General features: G+C 35.4%; 2 protein-coding genes across 3 annotated transcripts; one reads left to right on the top strand and one right to left on the bottom strand.

Annotated features, from left to right (window-relative positions):
* The first annotated feature begins 497 nt into the window (after positions 1 to 497).
* On the top strand, positions 498 to 8,715 carry LOC145097358 (TMV resistance protein N-like). Its single transcript, XM_079034901.1, has 7 exons — positions 498 to 964; positions 4,159 to 4,326; positions 4,586 to 5,696; positions 5,790 to 6,083; positions 6,173 to 8,167; positions 8,284 to 8,380; positions 8,477 to 8,715. The coding sequence occupies exons 1-5, from the start codon at positions 651 to 653 to the stop codon at positions 8,108 to 8,110; spliced, it is 3,825 nt and encodes a 1,274-aa protein (XP_078891027.1). The 5' UTR covers positions 498 to 650; the 3' UTR covers positions 8,111 to 8,167; positions 8,284 to 8,380; positions 8,477 to 8,715.
* Positions 1,013 to 4,083, bottom strand: LOC145097357 (uncharacterized). 2 transcript variants are annotated; one of them, XM_079034900.1, is made up of 3 exons: positions 3,727 to 4,083; positions 1,984 to 3,565; positions 1,013 to 1,878 (listed from the first exon to the last, which is right to left on the bottom strand). In XM_079034900.1, exons 2-3 carry the CDS (start codon positions 3,548 to 3,550, stop codon positions 1,115 to 1,117), a joined length of 2,331 nt encoding a protein of 776 aa, XP_078891026.1. In that variant the 5' UTR covers positions 3,551 to 3,565; positions 3,727 to 4,083; the 3' UTR covers positions 1,013 to 1,114. The 2 variants fall into 2 exon arrangements, with proteins under 2 accessions (XP_078891026.1, XP_078891025.1); XM_079034899.1 differs by having other exon boundaries at positions 1,013 to 3,565.
* Positions 8,716 to 11,526: the final 2,811 nt, after the last annotated feature.

Below are 11,526 nucleotides of genomic sequence, written 5' to 3'. Positions count from 1 at the left end.
TTACATATAATTTGGTTTTGGTTATTTGAAATATTAGAGTTTAGAAATTTTTGTATTAATTAATAATATATACCACATACGTAAATTCTATTGAAAAGAAAAAAAGGACTTGGAAAGAAAAATTTAATTTACATCACTTTATAAGTATCGCAGAAAAAAGTAAAGAAAAAAATGAATAAGTTTAAGAAAAATAACTCCTCATATCTACAGTCTACACGAGTTATACTATTATTATTGGAAAATAAAGAATTCTTGGAATTTGGATTTTACCGGCACAAAGTGAGTTTCAATAAAGTGTAAAAAAAAAAAAACTAAAAAAAAAAAAGAATTGGGATCTATGGTCAAAATAGGCCTTCATTAATTAGAGGGTAGAGGGTAGATTGGTGTGTTTTATAGATTGGTGTGTATAAAGAAATTGCCAATTAGAATATTACATTGATATTTCTTCAAACTCAACCTACAGCCCTTTTAACTAAACGAGTGCCTATTCTTCTCCATCCATTCCAAAGGTTTTCCAAACAAATCACGTTGACTTTACCAATATACAGGGAGGGACGGAGGGTTATTAGATTCAAGTTTCTTCGCAATCATTTCGCAAAAAGTTTCCCAACAAAGATTTGATCTTTTAGGATCCTTCAATCATACCTTCAATGGCGTCTTCTTCAACTAATTCGTCCCTTCACAAGAGCTTTAAGTATGATGTATTTTTAAGTTTCAGGGGCGAAGATACTCGTACGAACTTCGTTGACCATCTTTATTATGCTCTTCAGAACAAAAGCATCCATACTTACAAGGACGATGAGAATATTAAAAAAGGGAAAAACATCGGTGATGAGCTGATCGGATCCATTGAAGACTCAAAATTCTACATCATTATTTTGTCCAAGAACTATGCCTCTTCGTCTTGGTGCTTGGATGAACTTGTTAAGATAATGGAGTGCCACAGGACAAAGCAGCATACTGCTTACCCCGCAGTGGCGGAGCTAGGAATTTTGATACGGGGGTACAAAAATTATCAAATTCAAAATAGTAATTGTTAAGATTCAAATAATAATTTCAAAGAGTTTCTAAACATTTGAAGTCGTAAATCGGAAAAACATAAGTTAAACAAAAATTACAAATGAATCCGCCGATTCGTCATATCTTGAAATCGATCAATGATATCGCCATCTGGAACTTGTAGAAACACATCCTTCTCAATAAAGGTAACTAAACAATCATTTAAAAGTTGATCACCCATCCTATTCCGCAACTTATTTTTGACATATGTCATTCCAGAAAACACTCTCTCTACATTTGCAGTAGCAACCGGAAGAATCAACATTAACTTGATAAGCAAAAACACAAGTGGATAAGCCACATGTCTATTTGTATCAACAAGCTTCATCGAAAGGGAAGTAACGTCATTGATATTTTGGAACTCAACATCTTTTTTCACATCATTTATGAAGATATCAAGTTGACACTCAAGAGTCATCAAATCCGTGCTTGAAAATTCTGAAGGATAGAAAGTAGCAAGTTTGAGTAATTTATTTTTGTCAAAAGAAGAGAAATTGTTTTTGGGACTTAAGCAAGTCATGCATGTAAGCAAATCCATATTCACTTCATCAAATCGGTCATCTAGTTCTTGACGTAATAAGTCAATTAATCCAATAAACACTTCAACTCGAAAATGATGAATATTTGTTGCTTGTTGGACAAAACGCTTTGACCTTCCTTGAGGGATATACTGATCTTCCATTTTCGGAACAACAATGTCATACTTATTACACAATGATGTGACTTTATTCATGTGGTTATCCCATCCGAGATCCCTCATATTTTGCAAAACTCCTTTAGTCACCGAAACAAGTCTCATAGCACTAACAATGTCTTGATCTTTTCTTTGTAAAGCAAGAGACAAATCATTAGTGTATCCAAGTATAGTAGACATTAGTTGCGCCATAAAGATAAAATCAAATGACTCTAGTGAGTACAAAATACCTTGGGCTTTTGCTTTATCATCTGAATTTGAACCATTCTTTCCGATCTTCACAAGTACTTCAACAATTGTAGGGAACAAGCTGATCACATTTAAAATAGTTTTGTAGTGAGATCCCCAACGGGTTTCGCCGGGTCTCTTCAAACCAAGTTCTTGATTTAACCCTGTTCCTGTTTTAATTTCACCCATTTCTAATGCTTGAGCTACGTTTTGAGCTTGAATTTCTCGAATCATCTCTCTCCTCTTACAAGAAACTCCAACAACATTTAACAATGTTGTAAGTATATCAAAAAGCCAAGCACAATCACTATTCTTTTTAGCCATTGCGACGAGTGTTAGTTGAAGCTGATGAGCAAAACAATGAACATAGTAAGCACTAGGAGTTTCAGCAAGAATTAAAGTCTTTAGGCCATTTATCTCACCCTTCATGTTGCTAGCCCCATCATATCCTTGTCCTCTAATCATAGATGGACTTAAAGAATGTTCAACAAGTAAACTAATAATTGCATTTTTCAGAGTCAATGCAGTGGTGTCTCTAACATGAACAAGTCCAAGAAAACTCTCAACTATTCTTCCTGTATTTCGTTCGACATAACGCAAACAAAGAGCTAGTTGTTCCTTTTGGGACACGTCACTTGACTCATCAGCCAAGATAGCAAAGTAGTCATCACCGACATTATGTATAATTCGCTTAGTAGTTTCTTTAGCACAACAATTAATAATTTCTTTTTGAATCATGGGAGATGTTAATTGGCAATTACCTGGAGCATTTTCAAGTATGACATTTGACACGTCTTCATTATGTGTTTTTAGCCACTTCAAAAGTTCAAGAAAATTTCCTCTGTTAAGAGATTCCTCATTTTCTCTATGCCCACGAAATGCCAATCCTTGTCGTAAGAGATAAGATAAACAAGAAATTGAAGCTTTCAATCGAATTTTGTATGCACTTTGAATCGCTTCATTTGCATTACCAAAAGCAACATGTATTGATTTCTTTTTACCATCTCTTAAATTCACAAATTTCTCATAAGCAAGGTTGTGAGCACTTTTAAGTCCACCAACATGTTTTTGGAATCTATCTGGTTTATTCCATGACCGAAATCCGCTATTGACAAATGCATCTCCACCTACATTAGCTTCAACTTCATTCTTAAACAAGTAACAAACAAAACAAAAGGCTGCATCTTTGTAAATACTATATTCAAGCCAATCCCATTTTTTATACCAAGAAATGCTAAACCGACGTGGACCTCCAATGTCTCTTGTAGGAAAGGCATAAGTTTTTGGTTGACAAGGTTTTTTAAGAATGTATGCTCTCCTAACAGCATTTCGTTGATTTGGAGGATAATCCATAATGTTTTTTCTTTTTCCTGGATCATGAGGAAGAAGTTCAACATCATAAACTAATTCATCATCCTCTAATGATGCAGTACTAGCATTTGAATCACCCAAATCTGAATCAATTGGTGAAGAACATTGAGTGTCTTGAAATTTCATCTTTTTTAACATAAATTGTCGAAGATCGGGTTGTTTTCCCTTCAATTTTTTTGATATGAGTGGATTACTCATTATTTTAAACAAACCCTAACATATAAAATTAAGAAAATCAATATTCAGTAAGCAATAATCAATAACAGAATTATTTATGACACAAATTAAATTATTAAAATCATATTCATAAATATAATTTTCTGAAAGCATAAAACAAAAAATAATTTTAAAAGACATCAGAAGCGAAAACATACCTGATGTAAATGTCGATTTATCTTAGTTTGTTATGAACTTGCGATGAATGATTTCCACATGCCGGCAAGGGTATGAAACCTCAAATTAATAAAATTGCAACATCAAATTGGAATGCAAGTTGTGAGGCAGATAAGGCCCACAATAAAGTAACTATTACTTTATAAAATTGAAGCGGGCATCTTTTTGGGCTCAATTACGTGTGGATTTAAATATATATAATTAATAGATATAGTTTTTATGAGTTTTGTAGTTATTTATGAGTTTTGTAGTTATTTATTCCCTATCTAAAATCTAAATATGTTACAAACATTTTAGCTGGGGCATGGGGGTACAATAACAAAGCATGTTTATAAAAAAAAAAATTATGTATATATAAATTTTTTTTTGGGGATGCTGCAGTACCCCCGACGCACCAGCTGGCTCCGCCACTGTTACCCCGTCTTCTATGACGTGGAACCTTCAGAAGTCCGCAAACAAAGCGGGGCAGTGGCAGAAGCCTTTGCAGAACATGAAAAGGAAGAAGCTGCTGGGAAATGGAGACAGGCTCTGAAAGAAGCAGCGGATCTCTCTGGATGGGAGTTGAAGAAAACTGCTGATGGGTAATTATTTCATCATATATCTGCAATATTCTTGTATTTTGAATCTTTTTGATCCAACGTATAACCTGGATGTAAAAGGATGTACATTGCATCTTAGATTGTCTAATTTTAAGTAGAGTTTTAAGTCTTTTCTTAAGAGTAATGATTTATGATTATATATCTATGTTATTTATCATATGGGGTTGTATACTTGAAAATCTGAAAGTAACTGGTCATGTGGGATTTTAAGTATGCTAATTGAATCTAATTAAAAATACAGGCATGAAGCTAAATTCATCCAAAAAATTGTGGAAGAGCTTTCACTGCAGTTACGTGCCATCAGTTTGAACACCGATGAAAAGTTAGTAGGAATGGAGACCCGAATAGAAGATGTTGTATCATCTTTAAGAATTGGATTTGATGATGTCCGCATGATCGGGATCAAGGGGATGGGAGGTGGTGGGAAGACAACGTTAGCGAGAGCTGTTTTTGATCACATATCCTTTCAGTTTGAAGGTAAAAGCTTCGTTGAAAATGTTAGGGAAAAGGCTAATACTTCTTTGTTAGGTTTAAAGTCGTTGCAAAAGCAAGTCCTTTCAGATGTCTTAAGTGAAGACATCCTTGTAAGCAGTGATTCTGACGGGAAACACATGATGAAGAGGATGCTGCGTAATGTAAAGGTTCTTGTTGTTCTAGATGATGTGGATTGTATAGACCAGCTTGAGGCGTTAGCAGGTGAGCTTAATTGGTTCAAGCCGGGAAGTAGAATTATCATCACAACAAGAGATGAACAAGTACTTGTAGCACACCGAGTGGAGGTCATTCGTGATGTCAGTCTGTTATCGGATGAGGAAGCATTTTGCTTGTTCAAGACTTATGCATTTGGGAGGGAGATTCCAATTCAAAGGTACGAAGAGCTATCAAGACGAGTTGTACGCTATGCTTCTGGACTTCCCTTAACGATCAAAGTTTTAGGTTCGTCTCTTTGTGGTAAAAATGAGCTTGAATGGGTAGATTCCCTAAAAAGACTAAAAACAATCCCGTTAGCGGAAACTCTGAAAAAATTGGAATTAAGCTACATTAGTCTAGAGGACGATTACAAGGAAATATTCCTTGATATTGCATGCAACCTGAAAGGTTGGGAGAAAGACGATGCAACCAGAGCACTTGAAAGTTGTGGATTTAATGCTAGAATTGGTTTGCGAGTTCTTGAGCAAAAATCTCTCATAACTATCAACTATGTTTCTTATGATGATGAGTGGGTGGGCATGCATGACCATGTTGAGGAAATGGGTAGGAATATTGTTCGTCGCTCACACCCCAATAAGCCGCATAAACATAGTCGATTGTGGAAAACTGATGAAATTGTGGATGTATTGGCTAATGATTTGGTAAGGATCAAGTTTACTTGTATGTTTAGGAAAAACTAACACATTTATAGTTATAATGACATAAGTTTCATGGTGACTTCTTTTGGATTGCAGGGTACTAAAGCAACAAGATGTATACGATTTCACACTATGAAATTCAATCCGCATATTTTTATAAAAGGTTTGAGAAAGATGAAGGAACTTAGATTTCTTTCTGTTCGTGGAGATTGTTCCACTGATTTGGAGTTTAGCATAATCGGTCCAGACTTTCCAAATTCTTTACGATATCTGCATTGGACCGATTACCCTTTTAGGTCTTTACCAACAACATTTCAAGCAAATAATCTTGTTGCACTTGAGATGGATGGCAGCAGAATTGTACAACTTTGGGAAGGGGGAGAAAGAAAGGTAAAATTATGGTTCATTGATTGTATTGCATGATTCATTATAATGTTTTGTTATTACACCAATATTCATTTTGCTTTTGCTTATTTTAGGTTCTTAACAAGCTCAGATTCCTTGACCTCAGCTGTTCATTGTTGAGTACCTTCGACCTTGGGCTTGCTCCAAATCTCGAGACGTTGACTCTTCAACATTGTTATGATTTACTAGAACTTCACATGACTGTTGGATGTTTGAAGCTCACATCTGTCGACCTTGAAGGTTCAAGTTTGAGGACGCTTGACCTTGGGCTGGCTCCAAATCTTGAAGAATTGATTCTTGTTGAATGCAAATATTTGGAAAAACTTCACTTTCCAGGAAGATGTCTAAATCTAAGACGCTTATTACTCACCGGTTCAAAGTTAAGGACCCTTGACATTGGATTGACTCCTAATCTCGAGATGTTAGATCTTCAAAAATCTTATTGTTTGGAAGAACTTCACATGGCCAATGAATGTAAGAAGCTTGCCGAACTCAAAATTAGTCTTTCAAATTTGAGGACCCTTGACCTTGGGATGACTCCAAATCTAAAAAAGTTAGATCTCAAAGAGTGTCGTAAATTGATAGAACTTCACACTCCCATTGGATGTCTAAAAAATCTTGTTCATATTGACATAAGTGGTTGTTTGAGGTTTAGCTCCTTTTTGTTTGACATAGAAGATTATAGTTCTTGTAGTGTGGATGAATCGCTTGAGGTTGGTCCTTTAGCTGAGTTACATCTGTTTGTAGAGTCTCTAGAAAGATGCCGACTTCACCTTGACAGTATCTTGCCAACGTTTCGGTTCAACTGTGTTTATAAAGAAGATCGACCCTCATTGACTAGAAACCTTGAGATGATTGTGTCTCTAGGTATGTGTGCTTGCACAAACCTTGAGACGTTTCCACGAAGCATTTGGGGTTTACGACGTTTAAGAAAGCTTGAACTCAAAGGCAATTTTCTAGTGGCAATCAAGGACCTTGACCAATTAGAATCTCTCGAAGAGTTAATATTGTCGTCTTCAAATATAAACCATCTACCAGATAGCATTTGTAAGTTGAAACATCTGAAATCTCTTAAACTTGATGATTTACGGCTTCTTAAGAGGTTACCCGAGGATCTTGGCCGATTAGAATGTCTACAGGAGCTTAGTTTGTTGTATACAGATATTAAACACCTCCCTGATAGCATTTGCATGTTTAAACATATGAAATCCCTTGAACTTAGTTATTGTTTGTTTCTTGAGACGTTACCACTTGATCTTCATCAATTAGAATGTTTAGAGAAGCTAACTTTGTCATCTACGATGATTAAACATCTTCCAGATAGCATTTATATGTTGAATCATCTGAAAACCCTCAAACTTACGTCGTGTTGGCTTCTTGAGAAGTTACCTGAGAATCTTGGCCGATTGGAACATTTACAGGAGCTAGATCTGTCATATACAAAGATTAAACATCTTCCGGGTAGCATTTGTATGTTGAAATGTCTGAAATCTATCAAACTTACTTCTTGTTCGTGGCTTGAGAAGTTACCTGAGGATCTTGGTCGATTAGAATGTTTAGAGGAGCTAGATTTGTCATATACAAATGTTAAACATCTTCTGGATAGCATTTGCATGTTGAAACGCCTGAAATATCTTAAACTTTATCATTGTTCGCTGCTTGAGAAGTTACCAGAGGATCTTGGTCAAGTAGAATGTTTAGAGGTGCTAAGCCTAGGGAAGTGTGAATTTTTACAAGATATCCCGAATAGCATCTGTGAAATGAAATTCCTAAAATATTTCCATCTCCATGATTGTATTCGAGTTGAGAAATTGCCTGAGGAACTTGGACGTTTAAAATGTTTAGAAGTGTTGGATATAGAAGGTACAAGCATAAGTCATCTTCCCCAAAGCGTTCATTTGTTGAATGGTCTGTGTATTTTTGGGTCTAGACAACTTCTTCAGTCATGTGGTTTTACGTCAGAGATACGAACCCAAGACCATGGAAGGTCGCGCTACGTAGTGGTCGGATGATTTTGAGAAGCTCAAAAGATCTGGAAAAGCCAGTTCACAAAGAACTATTGTAACCAAGTACTTTCTCTGTTTTCTAGTGGCCATGCATCTTACTTTGATTTCAATTAATATTGATCAGACAATAAGTAAATCATAATCTAAAATTATACAAATTATATTTAAAAACAATACAGGTACTATACATATCAGAAGAATCCTTGATATAGTTTTAAGCATGGTTTCATTGATTATCCAGTTTGATAAACTGGCCACACTTGGCAGATCCAACAGGTGAATTTTTTTTTTCCGTGCATTGTCAGTGTTAAAATTATGTGTTTAATCTTTTTTTTTTTTTCTGGCCAAACTAATCTGGCTTCCTTATAATAGGAACAATGAAGGACCACATGTATCTTAACTTGAGTCATCTACCACCAGAGGTTCTCAAGAAGAGGCTTCCTTGTATCTTAGTAATTGCTGCCATCTTTGGCTCTTTGCTGGTGTTGATGCTACATAGGACCCAATTCCAGTTTAATATTACAAACTCTAAATATTACTTCAATATCCTTATAAACTTTGATATTACGTGTATATCCTTCTAAAACAATAAAAATTATATAAATATCCAAAATCATATTTTAATTAAGGTTATAAATTTTTTATCTAATATTCTAAATTATAGTATATTAGTTTACCAATTTACCATTTCCTAATTAAATCACAAGGTAGATACATATCATATCTCTTAAAAAGATTAAGGCACCTTCAATATTGGCGTATTCTTCAGTTCGTGCGTGATCTCCATCAGTGTCGTCTTCTTCGGTACATATATGATCTCCATAAGTGCTTAATCTCGCATCTACTTCACCACAACAGGTAAATCTTCATTGAATTAATTTTAATCAGTTTACATTCGAATAATTATGTATTGGATTAACTTTTGTTTACAAAACAACGTTTTTTTCTCCATTTATTGTTGGTTATTTTGATAACCAAAACACGGAAGCATAAACTTTGGATCTTTAATCTCGAATCTGATTAAAAGAAAACTTGAACATTAAAGAAAAATTACATACCTGATTTCATTAGGATCTTCGGATCTGGAGAACTAGGGTTGGGTTTTCCAGTTGATCTCAAGAGCTCTCTCTAAAATCCCTCAGCAGACCCTAAACAAATTTACATACGTATTTTCATGTGTTGATTTGCTCCTCATCACATGTATTTATAGATGGATATAAACCATAATGTGAAAGATGGAATGGATCTTGAGGATCTTGAGTCAAATCAGGAACTCAACCCATAAAGTAAGTAAATATTCTATAGATCGGTTCATCAATAATTTATATTCTTACCATGATAACTATAGTTAATGATAACATTATATATATATATATATATATATATATATATATATATATATATATATATATATATATAAAATGTTAGGTTATGTCCCAAGTCGATATTTTGGTACGTTAATGCCTCAAATACCGGAAAAATTGTTCATTTTTACCCCTTGGTCGGATTTTACCTTCAAGAGCCGATTACCATTATTTGACTTTGATGAGTTGTTACCTTGGAGCTGACTTCTACCAAAAATAAACAGACAATTGAAGATGGCAGGTTTCGAACCTGCGCCTCCCACCATACAAACAACACGATTACCAACTAAGCTATGATGTTTTGTCACACCCCAAAACCGGAACGGCGGAAACGTTCTGGGGTGGATGACGTCATGTCAAGTATCACAATACATACATCATAGTAATCAATGTACAACAATCATTGCATTAATAGTAATAGTTTTACATGGTTTACATTGTAATACATCAAAGTAATACAAGTAATAATATAGGTGCAGCTTGGTACTAAACTGTCTTCGTCAAAAGCTCCGGGGATGTACCTGTCTAATGCTGACCTGAGAATACAAGTTATTTGAAAAGCGAGTATCAGCATTTTTACAAATGCTGGCGAGTTCATAAGTATTTAGTGTCATTTTATTCAAATAACTTTAATAAATGTGATAGTTTTAGAGTGTCCAATAAATTAGAGTCCTTTCCAGAAAATCCTATATTTTCTTTAATAAAAACAGTCTTCTACCAAGACTGGACGGAGTTATGTGGTAAAAAGTAGTTTTCCCTTAATCGCTATCATTATCAAAATACAGAATTTGATTATTAAAGAAAGCAAGAGAAATCAGGGAAATAACATATGCCTCAGCAGTGAAGACTGCTGACTAAGGGAAAAGGAATCATAGACTCCAGGAGAGCATCGAACGAACGACACGCCTGGCTCAGTCTAACAAAGGGAGACACAGACCCCAGACGGTACCAAATGAAAGGTACAACTAGCAAGGTCTAAAAACAGAGAATACAGACCCCAGACAGTATCAAATGAAAGATACAACTAGTAAGGTCTAAAACAAAGAATACAGACCCCAGACAGTATCAAATGAAAGATACAGCTAGTAAGATCTAAAACAAAGATTACAGACCCCAGACAGTATCAAATGAAAGATACAACTAGCAAGGTCCAAAAACAGAGAATACAAACCCCAGACAGTATCAAATTAAAGATACAGCTAGTAAGGTCTAAAACAAAGAATACAGATCCCAGACAGTATCAAATTAAAGATACAGCTAGTAAGGTCTAAAACAAAGAATACAGATCCCAGACAGTATCAAATGAAAGATACAACTAGCAAGGTCCAAAAACAATGTGACTCTGAGAGTGGGTTTTCAGCATACAGTGTAAAATACAGTGTAAAATATCGTTACCTTAAGGCCATGAATTATAAGGTAACCTGGGATACTCATAACCATACTAACCGACACTAGAGTACTTGACGCCCTGTAAGCTTCTATAAAACATGACATTTGTCACCCCTTGACTTGGTAGGCCGTGGACTGTAGCTAGCAGTCAGGGTGCGGTGGTGTCAATCCCGTATAGATCTATACATACAATGTCCGCTCTCCCTACAGGAGACTCTGGTTACCAACTAGACGACGGAGAAGGTCGTGTCCCGAAGATGCATCCCAAATAGTGGGCAGTGGGTTTCCAATATAAGTGTTGGACTAGTGGTAGAGACTCATAATTGAACTGACTAGTGTAAACCTATATGTCTATGCTTGTATACATAATATATAACTAATGAATCAAACGACCTTCGGACGGCCATCCGATCCCACCAGACCACATCTCAACGAAGAAAAGGAAATAGGGCGAACAAGCCTTCCTAAGTCCTTCAATCATTATTTATATGCATCTATACAAGCGCAGGCATACATCTAACTATGTGTGTGTGTTTAACAAGTAGGAGTGGTTCTTTAAGTAGAGGCATCAATGAGTGAAGTAGAAGCAACACGAGTGAAGTAGAAGCATCTAACGAGTGAAGTAGGAGTGTCTAATGAATGTAGAAGGAGCGTTTAACGAGTGAAGTA

This window comes from Lactuca serriola, chromosome 4 (genome assembly GCF_051521515.1).
Source record: "Lactuca serriola cultivar US96UC23 chromosome 4, Lser_US96UC23_V15, whole genome shotgun sequence".
Classification (NCBI taxonomy): domain Eukaryota; kingdom Viridiplantae; phylum Streptophyta; class Magnoliopsida; order Asterales; family Asteraceae; genus Lactuca; species Lactuca serriola.
The sequence above is the reverse complement of the archived record's forward strand: the minus strand, read 5'-3'. Positions and strand labels throughout refer to the sequence as shown.